Source organism: Ochotona princeps, chromosome 3 (genome assembly GCF_030435755.1).
Source record: "Ochotona princeps isolate mOchPri1 chromosome 3, mOchPri1.hap1, whole genome shotgun sequence".
NCBI lineage: Eukaryota > Metazoa > Chordata > Mammalia > Lagomorpha > Ochotonidae > Ochotona > Ochotona princeps.
This window is the reverse complement of record NC_080834.1, coordinates 14,880,498-14,897,968: the sequence shown is the minus strand read 5'-3', so window position 1 is coordinate 14,897,968 and position 17,471 is coordinate 14,880,498. Positions and strand designations below refer to the sequence as shown.

Genomic DNA, 17,471 nt, shown 5'->3' with positions numbered 1-17,471 from the left:
GAGTTAAAATGCATACCATGCTGGCAATAATTCAGGGAAAGTAAGGATAGGTTAGGCTTTCCCCTCCCTGTCCCCAGTACATTACTACGTGGACTTAACAGTGTACACTGTTAACTGCACATACCTGCTTCTGTCTACATAAATAACAATGCTATCAAGTTGAAAGTACAAAAGGATAGTATCTAGGGATTCTATAGCAACATCCTCGCTTTCATATTTTGGAATTTCTTTTTTCACCACTGCATTCCATTGCACCATTTGCATCCTAGCTCTGTAGTACAGGGTCCAGCACAATTCACCATCAGCAAGGTCCCAAAGAGCTGATCTCCTCATATCCCTCTTACTCAAGCCTTGCCTTTTTTCTAGCTCCAGGAAACTTTCTGATCAGGAGATACAGAATTATTCTTAGAGACCAAGGTTAAGTTCTGGATTTTAATAAAATAAATTTGGTTCATTTATTTGAGAGGGACAGATTCGATCCACTGGTTAACTCCCCCAAAACCTACAGCTGTGGTTCCAGAATAAAGCCAGCAGCCAGTACTTCTGCCTATGTCTTCCATACAGGTAGCAGGAAGCCAAGCATTTTAAACTGGATCTACTGCTCCCCACAGTGCACATTAGCAGGAAGGTGGATCAGAAACAGAGGTGGAATTTAAATTCAGGCACTCTGACACACAATGTGGGTGTGCTAAATGACAGCCTAATACACCACTCCATGTCACTCACTCTTAATGTTGGCTTTCCTGATTTCTGAACTCTCAGTGAATCTTCCGTCTAACACATTTTGATTTGCAGCCATTAACATTTCTCCCCAAATATGATACAATCTGGTACTTTTTGCTTACATGCCGAGAGAGAGTATATAAATTGAAATGGTTTGGGATTAAGAATTGAGTCTTCAAAGTCCAGTTTTGCAGGCAATGGTTGAAGAGCTGTGAATCTTTGGAAGCAGGTGGAAAGAATTGGGGGATACCAGTTGCCTCTATTGATCAATGGGACAGAACTTTGCAGAAAGAAACTGCATCAGATTTAAAAATCTGAAAATGTGTGTCAGAACATGCAGAATTGTATTAATAAGAATAAAAGCTGCTTCATGATTAAAACAAAAGAACTGGAAAATCTGATGCATTGAAGTGAATAATAGTGACTACAAAGGTTCAGGAGAAGCATCTCACATCCTGCAAGATACGCCTCCTTTCCTCCTCCACAGAACTGCTATGACAGCATTCACGAAGAGCAGCTACAGAAGTCTTATGGAAGGCCAGAATTCTGCAAGCTGATGGGCTCAGAGCTTCGCAGGTGCTATATGTAAGAAAGTAAGAGGCACTCTGAGGACACCCAGGGCTGGGAAGCCATTAGATACCCAGAGTGCACTGCTTACAGTCATGAATTTTGGATGCAGATCCAGTTTTGAAGCCAAGGACATTTTAGTTATTGCTTGATCTTTATGTGAGAGAGATAAAGAGTGATCCTTACTAGGTGCCTGAAGGAAACTGAGGACTTGGGTAGTACCTGCTGTTACAAGAATTGCCAAGTTCCAGAGAACACCATTAAGCTGTGATCACAGGGGCAGGCGCTGCAGTGCAGCCATGGAGTGACTGAGTTTCCTGCATTCCACATTGGATGATGAGGCTGGAGTCTTGCCTCTGTTTCCTATTCCAGCTTCCTGTGAATGCATTCTCCAGCATGCAGCAGGTGCTACCTAAGGACTTGGGGTCCCTGACACCCAAGTGGGAGACAGATGAAGTTCCTCCTTCTTGGTTTCAACCTGGCCCAGTCCTGGGTGCTGTGAGCATTTGGGGGCAAACCAGCAGATGGAAGATTTTCTCCCTCTCTTTCTTTATTGTGCTGCTTTTTAAATATAAATAAATAAATAATATTTTTTCAAAAGTTGTCACACTGGAATTATACTTGGTAAATGAGAGCTTTTAAATCTGACTTAAAACCTACACCATAGCCTTATCCAGAGGAAATCCCCAGCACCCTCCGCTCTCCACGTTTTCATTATTTCTTCTGCCTCACTTGTCCAAGATTCTAGAGAAAGTGATAAAGATATAATGCATAATGTTTTGAGGTTCTTTTAACTATTTCCTTTCTTGCATAACCCATTTGCATATGCGTGGCAAGACATGTAACAGCTATGTAAAAGTTACATGCAAAAGATATTGGCATCCTCCTCCTTACAAACCTGTGACTATACAATTTCTAGGATAAAAGGGATTTTGTGGATGTAACTAAGTTAAAGGTTTGGAAATGAGGAGATTGTCTTGAATTAGTCAGTTAGTCCCAATTTTATGTCCGCAATTCTTGTATTAGACAGATAGAGGGTCAAAATGAGGAGGAAAATAAAAACAGCTGTGAAGACAGATCTAACAATGAGCGTAGGCTTTGAAGAAGCAAGGAGATGCCACAGGCTAAGAAGTCTAGGTGACTGAGAAGCTGGAGAAGGCAAGGAAATGGATGCCTACCTTGGGCCTTGGAAGAACACAGCCCCGCAGCCATTTTAGACTTCTGATCTCAAGAACTGTGAAACAAATCTTCAATATTTGAAGCCACTCATCCTGCAGTCAATTTGTTATAGTAGCAATAAGAAACTCACATCTATAGGTTTCTAGCTTTGTATCTTGAAGTTACTTGTGTATACCCCTTTAAGTCACTTCCTGCTTTGCAAAGGACCAAAAAGCCCTTCTGAAGCTACCGGAAATACCTCTGGTAGAATTCAGATTTCTCAAGCAACTGTTCACCTCTGATCAGGGAATTTAGCCAAGCTTTTAAGGACTGCATCTGAGCTTTCTGATTTCCAGAAGTTTGCTTCTGGGGAAACTATTTCATGGAATATAATACCGTAAACTCTGTTCTTGGAAACAAAATCAAAGCCATTACTTAGAGAGAAGTTGTAAGTTAGATCATGAAATTTGCAACTTTGAGCTTCCATTTAGGTCTCTGTAATAATAATTCATTTATCTACTCTTTATTAAAACTTAACATTGCAGGGTGTTGACTAGCAGTTAAGAAGTGCCCGATTCCTATCAGAGGACCTAGGTTTGAACCCTGGTTTTAGCTCCCGACTCAAATTTCTGGCTAATACAGACCCTGGAAGGCAGCAGTGATGGCTCTGCAGGAGCTCTGCTACAGTAGATGTGCCTTCTGATTGAAATGAATTTGCAGAGAACATTGGGCTTAGCATTTCCTGCAGTTGAGTTCTGGGGCACTTTCCTGGGAGCTGTGAAATACTAATCTAGAAAACTGCCCTTGTTAAGACTAGCCACAAGTGGTTGCCTTTATGTTTAAACCTTCCAGGTAAATGAACAAAAATCCACTTGTCTGTAAGAATATACTGAAAAAGCAAATTTGTTAGTTTTCCTCTGCTTTCTTAGCCACCACTGAAACCTATATACTAGATATGCCTTTTCATATTTCTTTAACTGAAAAACTTCAGTTGTCACCAATTTAGTCTTTACAGACAATAATCACATGGGAACTGTTGTATGACATCAACAGGCATCCTTATTCCTAATAAAAAGGTTAGAATATTTTTTAAATGTTTCTTAGCATTATTTTCAAATATTGACTAGAATATTAAAAATATTATTTTTCCTCCTAAAACATTAAGCATGCCAAAAAATGGAAACAAAGATACAAGGGCAGGCATTGTGGTTGTCTCCACTTGGAAAGTTTGCTTTCCACAATGGAGTGCCTGGCTTGAGTTCCAGGTACTTCATTTCTGATCCAGCTTCCTGCTACTGTGCATATTAGGTTGGAGAGAGCAGGAAGCTGGCCTGAAGCAGAGTAAGAGTGAGTCCATGGTAGACCAGCCAGGTCTTATTTCCTGAGGAATGGCTGAAATGCCCTACAGGAACCACCCAGATCTTGTTTCAGCCAGCTGCAATGAGTTCCCTGCTCTATGACACAGGTGACTCCTCCCATGCACAAACCAAGGAACTGTCACCTCCTTTCCCCTTGCCTAAGATATGTCCCTCATGCAGTCACCTTGCCATGTGGAAGTGGTCTTGGGCGATTTCCCACCAGGAAGTAGACCATCAAACTCTCTCCCCTAACTAATAAAAATCCCCCACCTGAACTAAAAGCCTTTCTCTCTCTCAAGTGCCTCCAAACCTCACAGCGCACCCTGGCAAACAGCAGGCAATGCCGCAGGCACTTGGGTGTGCTACTCTTACTGGGCAATCTTGCTTCTCTGTACTGAAAAGCCTAAACTTCTACTTCAAATTATATCCAGCATTGGATAACTTAAATAGGTAATTGTAAGGATGCTTAAACAAGAGTCACAATCACAATTGGAAATCAGAAAATGAAATCTAGGAGGAAAGGGCTGGAGCCATTCCGGAAATTAGGAAGCTGAGTTTTGGTAATGACCTGCAAGTACCGGAAGCCATAACAAAACAGGAAATTACAGCTTGCTCATTTTCATCTCAATGGAAGATAGGCAAGAAGCTTATGGCTTTAAATAAGCTTAATGGGATGCCAGAAAGGATTTTGTAATGATGAAATTTTTGGATTCTTGCATGATTCAGTGGTAGAATCATTTGACCAGCTGGGAGAAGAGGAAAGACAAAAGGTGACAGTGAAATTAGAATCTCTGGAATGTCTTCATGTGCCTCCCTTGGCCTTAATGCTTTCTTGCTTCCTCTATTCCCATCTCCACTTGCTCTCTGACTTGACTGTTAGGCTCCAGAGAATAGACAAGAGCTCGGAAATGTCTCACCTTGTTGCTTTCTCTGAGGACCTCAGTGCTTAATGAATGATTCTGATGCTTACAAAGAGCCGAGTTTCGTCATGACTGTCATAAAAGGAGATTACACAGAGCTTCTTAAGAGGCCTTTACCAGTAATTGCTGCATGGTGTAAATTGGAAAAACAGGACAGATTTCTCATGAGGGCTGGACCAGATGGTCTGTGCCAATGCTCTCAGAGTCCTCTCTAGCTGTTGATTCCAAGGCGGGGAAAAATCACTGCTGGGCTTCTGTTTTGGTTTCCAATCTGGGTGACTGAAAATCAACCTGCAATCAAGCTTTTCAACTGTATTTTGATTCTGACTTTCAGGAGCAAGCTTTCAAAGCAATGTCTAAAAGCATGGAGCAGGCTGAAGCACGTTCAGCACTGAATGCCCAAATGAGCACTTTTCTGGCATTTTCTAGGAATTGACATGTAGCACTGTCCAATAAGACTGGGCCCATGGCTTTGGCAGTTCCTTTCTGAAGCACTAGGGCTTTCGTTACTGTGACTCAAGCACACTATCCCCTGGACCATGACTTACGTCTAGATGGCAAAGGACAGAGTTGCCAGGAACACTTTGAGGTCCCTATGGGCCCGCAGGAGGTAGAGAAACCTGGTCTGGGACATTCAGCACACAGCAGCATTTTGCTTCTTCTTTAGATAAAGCCTTGAGCCACAAACTGTGCACATGTAGGGAAGAGAATTGCTCTTTCTGAAAATGCTTCCTTCCTGCGTTGAAAAATGAGGCATAACTGAGAAATTGCAATGTAGGGACACAGGAATCATGGCCCTTGCAGTCAGGAGACAGGAGTTTGGCCCTGGCCCTCCCTCCAGCTCCCCAGGTAACTCTGATTGACGAACTGGCCATTTTGCATAAAATAATGCAACGGTACTAAATGAGCCCTAAATTTCCTTCAGTAGCAAACACTGCTATTTTACCCATGCCTAGTGATCACATAGTGTTATTAACTGTCAATATTGAAAAGGACTTTTAAGTGATTTTCACCTTAAATTCTTCAGCCTCAATCACTCTATTTCCTCATTCTGAAAAGAGTGAAAAACTGGTGTGGTGCCAAAAGCACTGGTTAAGCATGTGGCATGATTAATTCACAACCTTGAGGCTGTTTCTATTCTAATAACTCTATATATGGGCTTCAACATTCTTAAAAAGAAAGCATGAATCAATGTAATTTCCATTCTTCTCATATAGCAGCTTTCTATCTGAAGGAGGGATTTGAAGAATACTCAAAGAAATCAGCTATTTTATATTTTGATCAAATTTGTTGGACTTGAATCTCAGACTGTTTATAAACTGATACTCTGAGGACTGACTAGCAGTTTGATGAAATGAACTTGAAAAATCAAACTGGAATTCAGAAATCTGATTTTGCTTTTGAAGGCAATGGAATATTTTTATTCCTTCTCAGAATATTTCTCCAACTACCATAGATTGAAATGTTGGCAGATTAAAGAAAAAACTCTCTAAAATAAATTCATTTCTAAAGAGGGTCAGTGAGTGTGTTTGGGATTAAGCTCTCCGTGTTTAATAGACAAACCAAAGATCAAAGGAAAAAAAACTATTTCTATAAACTCCGGATTGCAAGTTCACATCCACATGAGCACATGCATGTGCTCGTTCACACACACACACACACACACACACACATACATACACCCTCACATACTTCTAGAACCATGGACCTGGAACACTTGTCTAACAACTGCCAGGTGGTTTCCTCTCCTCCTACCTTTTTCTCACCATCCCATGGATGCCAGACTTTGCTGCCAACAGAGGTGGAATGAACTCTGTGTGCTTGAATCAGTAACAACTTTTTAGGAAGACTTCTCCACCTCCCTGTTCTCACCATTTCATTTTGAGTCAGAGAGAAAAGTCCACACCCATGGGTGTCAGTGGAAATGACAAGGGTATTCCTCCTCCACTCCATCCCCCAAACCCTGGCATTTTAAACAACCAAACTGCTCTCTTTCTCGGGACTAAAATCAAATGTTGCTATTTGGAATTCAGCCACAGAGCTGGCTCTTCTCCTCTTCCTCCTTTCGTCCCACATATTTCCTCCCACTTTTCCCCATAGAGAGTCTCGCAGGCATACATGCACATGCGCATGCGCGCGACACACACATTTGGAGTCTTTTACGTAATCAGCGACAAGACTGATCTTTCACTTGAATTGCTTTGACTCAAACTCTGCCCACCATACGTGGGAGGTGAAGGATGGTGCATCTATGAGCGCTCTAATCAAGAGGCTGTGGAAGGAACCTCATGAGAGGAGCATCTGGTATCTGGTCTGAGTCTTTTCCACACAGTTTCAAATCTCTATTGGAAAATAGAGAACGTTGTAGCAGTCAACAAAAAGTCTCCTATTACAAACTTACAACTCCTAGGTTTTTAAGGGGGAATGCCTACCAGAATAATCCTTTCCTAGCACAGCTTTGTAAGTTGACACACTGAATATCCTAATGGTTCATCACCGCTGATGTTCACCACGTGTCCACACAGCTTCCTGCCACCTGCACAGTGTGGATCCACTCCCAGGATGCTGACAGCATTCTCTCTAACCACTGCACTGAACAACTCTCTGAATGATGAAAAAAAAAGCCAGTCTTAAAGGTTACATGTGTTATGCTTTTGTCTACATAATATTTTGGAAAGAATGAGATCATAGACTGATGGTGAGTGACGGCCAGGAGTTGGAGGAGAGGGGGTACATGCGACTCTAAAGGGGATAGTAAGAAGGAGCCTTGTGATAATGGAAGATTCAGAATCTTCGCTGTGGCAGTGATTATGCAAATCTACATGCAGGATAAAACTGAATAGACATAAAAACAAACATGGGAGCAGGCATCCGGCCTGGTGGTTGAGATGTCAGCTAAGATGCCTGTGACCTCCACAGAAGTACCTCGGTTCCATACAAGCTGTGGCTCCTTCTTCCAGCTGCCTACCAACACGGACCCTGGGAGGCAGTGGTTCAAGCAATTTCGTTCCTGCCGCCCATGTGGGAGGCATTGTTTCAGCTTCAGACCTCAGGTATTTGGAGAGTTAACCTGTAGAGAGGATTTATTTCTTTTTCTATGTCTCAATGCCTCTCAAATAAATAAATAAAACCACACAAAGTAAATGCATCTATTAATAGCAAAACCTGAATAAACTCTACAGATTGCCCCATGTCGACTTGCTGGGTTTGACATCCCACCATAGTTATATACGTTGTTATCAGAGAAAAATAAAATTTAGGGGCATGCTGAAATTCCCTCTGCCTTTTTTTTCTAGCAAATTCTACAACTCTGTAATATTTCAAAGAAAATATTCATATCCAAAAGTGGTCAATCTTAAAAATTAGATTGGAGGGAATGAAATTTTAGCTCATATGATATTTCTTTTTGTAAACAATTTTCTTAAACTTTTTGAAGCATGCTTTAGGAAACTATATAGTGCAAGATGGTATTGATATATGCACATAGGTGACATATATATTTATATATGTATGCTTGAAACAAAATTTTTCCCGATGAAATTTGTTCCATCAATATTCAAACTGATCTAGAATTAAACCAACAATTTCAGAATGAAGGAAGAGAATTCGCTAGTTAAGGTGGCTAAAGCACAGATTCTGAATGATAAAAGTATTGAGACCGTGTCAAGCACCAGTACTTGATCATTCCACACAGTTATCCATGTGTGAGCATTTGGCACAGTGCTGAAGATGCTGTCTGGAATGTCTCACCCAGGTTGGACTGCCTGGGTTCAAGTCCCACCTCAACCACTTCCAATTCCAGTTCCTGAGGAGGAGCACCCTGGGAGCACGAGGTTCAAATACTTGGTTCCACACCACAGTCATGAAAGACTCCAATTGGGTTCCAAGTTCTTGGCCTTACTTAATCTCGGATGTTACTGGCATTTGGGGGTTGGAGCTAACAAACAGAAGATCTCTGCATCTCTGCCTTTTGAATAAGTAAATATAATAAAAGAAAAAGCTTAAGATAAAGCAACGTTGGACCTGGAAGAACTGATGGGGACAAGCAAAGTGGGTTGCAGGCACAGATAGAGTTTCTCATGTCCAAGACAGAGTCATCAATCCTAGAACTTAAAGCTGGGAACTTTAAAATGGTTAAACTAAGTTGACTTAGGCATGAGAATCCCTGTGCAAAAATGCAGCCTTCGTGAAAATATCCCCACAATAGGAAATTCTGCTGTTTATTTTCTTCTCTATGGTCTATTTTCCCAACCTGAATGTGAGCTCCAGTGCCCGCCTGCCTTATGTGTCTTGGCTAACCCAGCTCAGGTTGGGTTCTGGGACAGAGCAGGTGCTTTCATAAATGCCTTTTGACTAAATGATTGACTCTTCATTCTGCAACACCATTGCTTGGTAAAGAAAATGGTTCAAGGATTCATTCTAGCAGCTCTCCCTTTCACAGTTGTTTTTGAAAATAAGAATATTGTTCTGACCACAATGAGGAGACAATAACCTTCCAGTATAATTCCCTCAGAAGACATTGTCTAGATTATTTACTTGAACCAATCATCTTCCCCATTCTATAGCAAATTATTTTATTCTCTGTTGTTTGTTATTGATAATAAGTAGTCCTTGTATACATGGAACACTTTAGTGACAACAATGTGAAACTACAATTCAGCTAATAGTACATCAAAAGCTTATAATTGGTCTTGCTCCCCTCTTCTGACCCCCAGAAAGCTAGACATAACAACACAATCACATTTATAAAGGTCACCCTGAGTAGACTCCAAAGGCAACGGGTGGGTCACAATGACACGCACACGCACACACACACAAACCATCTGTCATGCATGGAGCCATTCAGAGTAGGAAAGAGGACTGGCATTCTGTTTGGGTGCACTGAAGACCCCACACGGCTAACTTCTTGTTGGAGAACAGCAGTTCTTAGCTACCATGATGAATTACACTCAGGAGAACCTTGCTTGCTTATGGAGCTTTTGGCAAACTCAGTTGAGCTGTAAGTGTTATGGGGGAAAACCTAAAAGGAAAGCCTCCAGTTTCTGAACAGCCTTGGAACAGCAGACTCTTCCAACAGTCGTCCATAAGCAACCCTGCCACAAGCAAAGAGGCACGTTCCATGAATGCTTCTGCTTTCCAAAGGGAAGGTTCCCAGGGCTGCCAACATGCTGGTGGCCACAAGCCCAGGGGCTTCTGGGACCTGCTTTCACTCTGCAGTGTCCTGCCCCTGGGTCTCTGCCGGGGAGGGCAGCAGCTTGGCCAGGTTGCAGCAGCTGAGCCGAATGCAGAGCCTTGTGGTGTTCACAGGGCAAGCTGGGTGTGTGCCATAGCAGCAGTGCTGGAGGAGGTCAATGAACTGGAGACTGCAGTCTCATTCAGGGCACCATCATTATGGAGCCTCCCTCCCATCACCAGCAGAGGAGACACTTCAATGAGCCAGTTGGAGTTGGCTTGTGTTTGTACTGCAGTTGGGACTGCAAACATAACAAAGCTATGGTTACTTTGTTTTTTCTCACTTGAGTGCTTTTTTTTTCTTCATGGATCCAAAAAACACTTCACAACAAAGTTGCTTTGCTTGATATTATACAATAAGAAACCTTACCTGTTACTCCTCAGAGAAACTTATCTCAAGGGCAACTTTTATAGAAATAGATTTCATGTTTTTCACAGCTATGCACGGAAAGCATGGTCTTTTTGCGTGCATTACTTTAAATATTATGAGTCCATCCTATCCTAGAACATTAGCTCACAAAGACAGCAGACAGTTAAACGCAAATAGTTACCAAGATCACATCTCCAAACTGGAGTAACGAAAGCTCTTAGAAGCTGGCAGTAGCATCTCTCCTTCACATTCCCAAACATTTCTACCAACTAGAAGCAGCAGTTTTCAAGAACTAAAGCCAGGAAAGCTTGCTACAAAGCAGCTATAATGAGGCTACAGAAGTTGCATAATTGAAAAATGAAATTTTCTACTTATCAAATTTAAGTCATTCCTTATTAAAGAGAACATCTGTTATTCCCAAGAAGAGTTATAACTATGAAAAGCAATGAACAGCAAGAGGGAACTTGCAAATGTCTGGTGAGGCTGGAAGGCTCATAACAATTGGCTTTCCCTCCACGTCTCCCAAGATCTACATTGTATCTCAAGCGTGACTTAGGCTTCAATACAGTAGTGCTCAATGTAATTTGCATTACAGGGGTTTCTTGCTGCAATAAAACTTCCTTGAAGGCTTTGCACAGCATTTGCTATCTCAATCTTTGAAAAGAGTGCAGGACGAGACGGGGAAACTATTTTTGATGGTATAATCGCAGAAGCGAATCTGCCATGAAATTGGACACACTTGCCATTGAAGACTACCCTAGTCTAAATACCGTTTTCCGATTATTGTGTATTTGTTTATCCTATCCTATTGTTTCTGGAATCGACACAGATCCTAACAGGTTAGTAACACATTGGAATTCACAAAATGGGCTGAGAGAGAGAGAATACACGCGCAAACACGAGCTTTTCCACCGTTCAAGGAACTATCTTAGAAACACCCGAGAATTCTAAACTGAGCAACCCACCAAGCAGCAGGTCACTCATCAAAAGCGACCTCCTGTCTGCTCTGTCCGCATCGCACCTGTACAAACACGGACACCCCGGGGAGAGGGAAGCATACATCCATACCTATATTTCATGCCAGTCTGCTTGGCCGTGGACTCTTTGAGAGAAATGTGATGCTGAGGGGTGAACGTGCCCAGGCTGCGCGCGATGATAGCCACCGTGCGGAACTTGGCCCGCGCTGCGTTCACCACATTGGGGGCGGCGGAGCCCTGCTTGTTCAGAAGTCGGTCCTCACCATTCCGACTCTTCAAATTGTGCTCTGTGCAGGCTATGGAGACTTGCATTGCTTCCCCAGGCAGCGCACGGAGCCTCTGAGAACCCCAGAACAGCGATAATCGTGAAAGCTTCAGCAATCGGGGGCTTCTGCTTCACCTGCAGCCCCTCCTGGTTCCCGCTTCTCAGGGCTGCCGTGGGACAAGCCCTGGCAGCTGACTTCCGAGCCGGTCAAGGAGTCAGGGGGCGGTTGCGGTGCAGGATAGAGTCCCGAGCTCCCAGAGAAGTCAACCAGGCGATCTCCAAGTTGTCCCAGCAGCTGGATCGCGGATCCGACTGGGAGCTCTTGCCGGGCAGGAGGCTCTGCTAAAGCACACAGCCAAATGCAAGCAGTCGGAGGCTGCTGCAGAAGCCTAGCGCTGAGCCTTCATGATGAGCGCACGCGGGCGGCCCTGCCCGGAGCAGTCCGCGGGGCCTGACTGCGGGCGCGCTGCTGGGCGCCGGCTCACGGCAGCGCAGGCAACCGCAAGGCGCGCCGCCCGCACCCTCTGCACCGCAGGCAGCGCCCCAAGCAGCCGCCAACTGCAAGCCCAGCTCCGGCGACCCGCGCACTGGTCCACGCGAGCTGCGGCTCCCTCCCTCCCCCGCGCCAGGAGGACGTGGGAGCTCCTCAGGACCCCTCCCCACTCATTCTGGGGCGGAAGCCCGCCTGCTGAGCACGAGGGCCCTTTAAGGAGCACCTCGCTCTGTGTCCACGGGGAGGCAAGGACCACGTCCACGAGGCTTGCTGTCACAGAAGCAGGAGGTCTGCTCCGGGAAGAAGGGCTCTGCTGGCTGTGCCCTGCCGCAGCACAACAGTTGGAAGTGTCGGAAGGCCAGGTGGGGGTGCTTCTGCCGCGGAATTAACACGTGAATCTGCTGTGACTGGCTTGCTGGGACTGGCTTGCTGAGACACCGCGTGCAAGCTCTGCCACGCGCCTTGCGGGCTTCCTTTGCCCTCTGCTAGTTAGTGCTTCAGAATCTAAGTTTGGCATTTCCTGAGCAGCCACAGTGCAGACTTTTTGGATCAAGCCTGATAACTTCCTGCGAAATCTTTGTAGTAGGGGCTGGCATGGGGGAAGACATAACAATTCAGTACCATCCAGGAAGTGAACAACAGGTCCCACATCACCGCCCAGGGTGGGCCTGGCCCTGTGACAGAACTGTACACCTCGCTAGCCAAGCAAACACCTGTGACCAGGCCCTGAGGACAAGCTCTACCTCTGAGCTAAGGAGGACCAGAAGACAGCCCTGTGGGCTCTGAACCCACAGGAAGCAGGAACGTTGTCTGGCGCAATGACAGATGCAGAGTAACCATTCAATACATGTGGCTTAACCAAGCCAAGTACCAGTAGGCTGACAGCTTACCTTCCCCTCCAGTGTGCAAGGGCATAAAACCCTTTCATGGAGTTAGTAACAATAAAACCAGGATTTCTGTGAAATTAGCTTCCTAAAGGTAGGAGACAGCATCTAAATCTGCAGTCTCTCTACACACCATCGCTACCATGCAGCAGAGGTCAGTATGGAGGGGCCATGAAGCACTGTGGCCCTGGGAAGAGCAGAATACCCAGTCCTAACGGGGTTAATGAGTCTGGCCTGGAGGGCGCATTATGTTGTGTTGGAGTGAGTCCTGCAGACGCTCAGTAACCAGAGTGAGGCAGGAAAGGAGAGGGGGCCTGGGGAAGGTTCTGCGTTCTGACCCATTTCCCAGGCTTCTGCTGTGTCCCTGGATGGTGCTGAGGAACACAAGGTAGCTGAGGCAGCTCTTGGAGTAGGGCAGGGCTTAGCCTGGGGTATGGAAAAGCCTTTGGATAAGATTAGCAGGCAAGGAGGGGAGACAGTTATCCCAGGCTTTGGCAGCTTAAGGGCCATCAAGCAATGACTCTGACCATGGGGCTACATGAGGAGAAAGTTGCTGTCATCACTTCTTTCCAGGGAAGTGAAGTTGGAAGGATGATGTTTCCAATTCCTACAAAATGAATTCTATTCCAGACATAAGGCTTACCATTTGATGGCCTATAGATAAGACCAAAATCACATAGAGGACTCCTATCCCTATCGGCCACATCCATCCCACTCTTTAAAACAGAAGGGGTGATTAATGTTCAGTTATTAGGAAGCAGCTTCAGAAGGAGTAAGTGCAAGTGAACCCAGAGCCCCTTCTTTCTACCCACGGCTCATGGCAGAGGACCTGGGGCCCATCATCACCTCCTGGAACAGACAGCAGTGGGCAGAGAGGAAGAACCTTTGTTTGCTTCACACGAAGCCGGCTCATCAGAGATGATCAATGTGTATCGGGAAAGGAGTCAAATGAGAAGAGGAAGCAGTGGGAGGAATCAGAGGGAACAACTCAAAGAGCGGACAAATGAAGCAGGCTGGGCAGCGAGACAGAGCGAAGTGACAGCCATCTGGCCAGAGGGGTCGGCAGCCTGGTGCCTTCAGTTTGGGCACTGGGAGAGGAGGAGGTGATGAGGGGGTGCCAAGGGCTGTGGGGATAGCAGTACCAAACGCACAGGGAGGATGGAGAGCTCAGAAGGAAAGGGCAGTCTGGACGCTGTTAGCCAAAAGGGCTTCAGTTTTGCCAAGAATGAGCAGAGCAATGCCTGAAGGCAAAGCCAGAACCAGAGCAGGGAGCCGGACATGAGCATAAAGCATGACAGCCGGCGTAGCCGCGCCGCCTCTCTATTCCCCATAGAGGTCCTATGCCTGGCAAGCCCCTGCTCTAGAAATGATCGTGAGAGAGGAAAATAAGAAACAACGAAAGCAGGAGGGAAGAAGGGCAGGAGGCGCATGGATGGGAAGTTGCCAGATTCTTGGGTAAACTTGATTCCCTTAAAAAATCAGGATCGAAGACCTGTGCATCCTAGTCGGAGCATAGCTGCTCACTTCAAAGGAGTGAGTAATTGTCCCACATTCATGTCTGTACCTCTCGTACATGGCTGAGTGTCCCCCCCTCTAGCCCATAGCTCAAAGAGCATCAAAGAGCTCAGGCCAGAGGATGCTCAGTGCAAGTCTCTTTCTTGCTGCCCACAGCAGAATGCCTTCTTAGATCTGATGCCATGCGGGCATTCTGACAGGCAGCCAGTGGCTTGGTGGCTTCCTCCAGGCATCTTCACCCTTCTTAGCATTATGGGAGCCCTGAAACCGGTTAACAGTTGGTGGAGAGAATGCTAATTCTTAATAAGTTTAATTCTTAAACAAGCCGCATGCTAATTAAGCTGGAGGAATTAGAGTTGGAATATGCATGTGTTGTTGCATTAGGATTTGGAAGTGTTCTCACTACCATCATTTCAGGTTTAAAGAGTATCCACTTTAATATATGTATATTAGTGACAATACTAATGCAGATGTTGAGGGGTGGGACTGTGTTCCCCAAAATTTCATGTGTTGAACTCCTACACTCACCCTGGAACTTAAAAAATGTGACAAAATTGGGAGATATGGTAATTAAACAAGTAACTGAGATACAATGAGATTATAAGGCTGAGTCCTCACTCAATATGGCCAGTGATGGAACTGTGAAATATATCTTGATAATAGGATGCTGGACTCTGCCACTGTCCATACTTACAATGTCAAGATACACTTAAATACTCAAATGATGGATTTATGACTGCTTATGAAGAACTATACCATTGTAGTAATATAGGGGAAATCAGAGGAGGGGGCGGGAGTTGGGGAGAGAGGAAGGGATATCCCAGAGCCTATGGAAATGTATCAACAAATAATAAAATAAATAATTTTTTAAAAATTAAAGGGCTAGTGTTGTGACTGAGGGTTATGTTGCTTCAGGTACTCCATGTCAGACTGCCAGTTTGAACCCTAGCTGCTCCACTTTTCATCAAGCTCCCTGTGAGCACACCTGAGAATTCAGCAGAAGTGCACCTGTGCCTGACTCGTGCCATCCACATGAGAGACCCAGATGGAGTCCTAGACCCCCAACTTCCAACTGGCTATTACAGTCATTTATAGAGTGAACCAGCAGACAAGAGGATCTTCTTTGTTTATTTACTATTTTTTTCCTCTTATTCGGCCATTAAGCCTTTCAAATAAATTTAAAATAAATTTTTGAAAAGAAGAGGAGATCAGGAGACAAGCATGTGGAGTCACAATAAACAGACGGTTGTCAAGAGGCCCAGGAGAGAGGCCTCAGAGAAAGTCAACTCTGCCAACACCTTGATCTTGGACTTGAGCTTCCAAAATTGGGAGGAAAGAATTCTCTGTGGTTTAAGATTCCTGGTAGAAGGTGCTTTGTAATGGCACCCCTAACAATCTAAAGCAAATATAGATATAATTTATTTTTGCTTAAATTTGAATGTCATTGGCCACAAAAAGCTATTGGAGCTCACTAAAGAAGCTGCCTCTAAAAATTATTATTAGATCATCAAAAGACTGTTGTTATGCTCTGTACATCTTAAACCAATGTTACAAATGTGCTTCAATGAGAAGCTCCCAACACACCTTATTTATTCTTTACCAGAGAGTAGTGGTGTGGAAACATTTTTAGTTCTTTCCCTTGTTATTATTTTGTTCTGCCTATTTGCAAAACTCTTCAAATCTTGCCTCATTCGGAGAAGCCAGGAATCAGCACCTCTAAGGTTTCATGGAGGCAGTCAGCAGAGCCTGTGCCAGCAGATTACGGCTGGCACTGCCAACTCAGCGTTGTCACTTCTCATGAGACCTCAGGGCCATCTCTACAGTTCTTTCTGCCTCATCTCTCATGGCTGAAGTGTAAGGAGGACACCAAGTTGTCTCTAAGATCCTCTTCTGTTCTGTGAATGACACAAAGTGTGGAGGTTACAGCAATTCAATTTTGCTTGGGCCTCAGTTGCTCCCTATTCATTACCCAATAATTGGATTTCTTAGCATTAATGCCAGTCACATGGGGTGGCAGTGACAAGGCTGACATAATGCTTCACATCCCCATTTTTTTTCCATCCCATGCTCATGTTAGAGCCCATAGTTAACTCAAGCGACAGCAAGGGTGGAGTCAGTTAGGGTTGGTTGTGACTCTCATCCTCTGCCCCTGTCTCCCTTGTGCCACTGAGTCAGATGCCCAGTGTCTGTGCACCTCAAGGTCCTTTTCACAGATGCTGCAAGTGCCTACCTCTCCAGGGGCGGTGTCGCCCTTATCAACTCCATGCTGCCGATAAGGAAACGTGAGTTGTAATGCTCACCAGTTTGAGTATCGGTGGCAGCTACCTCCAGAGACATGGTTCTTAATTTCTCACTGCAAAAACTTTCTTTAAATGATAGTATTTTATAAACATCACCTAGATCAGGTGCATTCAGGTGGTATGGCTGTAAACGACATCACTTAGAAGAAACCTTATTCCTGCTGTGAAATACATTCAGTTTAAAAGTCTGGCATTTCCACAATTAAATTTTCTTGGTGCCTTTAGAGTATATCATCAACTTTTTCAAATGCTTCACTAAATGTTATTACTATTTCTCAAATTCCCCCTTCCCCAAATTGTTTGGCAAAGTTCTGATTAATTCAATTTCTTTCCAGTGAAGTCAGATCCAAATGGTTTTATGTGGGGTCCACTTAGAAGTTACACTTGACATTCCATTGGAAACTACAGCCAGCAGGAGCCAGGAAAACATTCAATTATGCAGACAGGCAAAACCAGATTTATCCAAAACAGATAAGAATCTGCTGATATTGGAAGAATTTTAAACATGCAAGTGTACAGATGGTAAGCTTTTACTTTTGTGCCTATCATTTGTGATTGAAAGAGAAATTATTAGGGTGAGAACTTGCTATTTATCTGAAATTCTTAAAACCTAAGCTTTTGACAAATTGAACCAGCCGTGAGAATTAGCATGGGCCTGCATTTACATGGGCACAGCTTTGGGAGCAGCAAAGAAAGCAAAATTGAGGGG

The 17,471-nt window shown here is 44.4% G+C and overlaps 1 protein-coding gene across 2 annotated transcripts in view; it reads right to left on the bottom strand.

Annotated features, from left to right (window-relative positions):
• Positions 1-17,471, bottom strand: part of KCNAB1 (potassium voltage-gated channel subfamily A regulatory beta subunit 1) — a 353,486-nt gene that overhangs the window by 211,997 nt on the left and 124,018 nt on the right. The window contains exon 1 of one of the 2 annotated variants that reach the window (XM_004598564.3): positions 11,397-12,212. The exons of the other annotated variant lie outside the window; for it this stretch is intronic. Coding sequence (XP_004598621.1) covers positions 11,397-11,617 — 221 coding nt within the window. The 5' untranslated portion in view covers positions 11,618-12,212. Of the gene's footprint in view, positions 1-11,396; positions 12,213-17,471 lie in introns of those variants that run through there. 2 annotated transcript variants of the gene reach the window in all.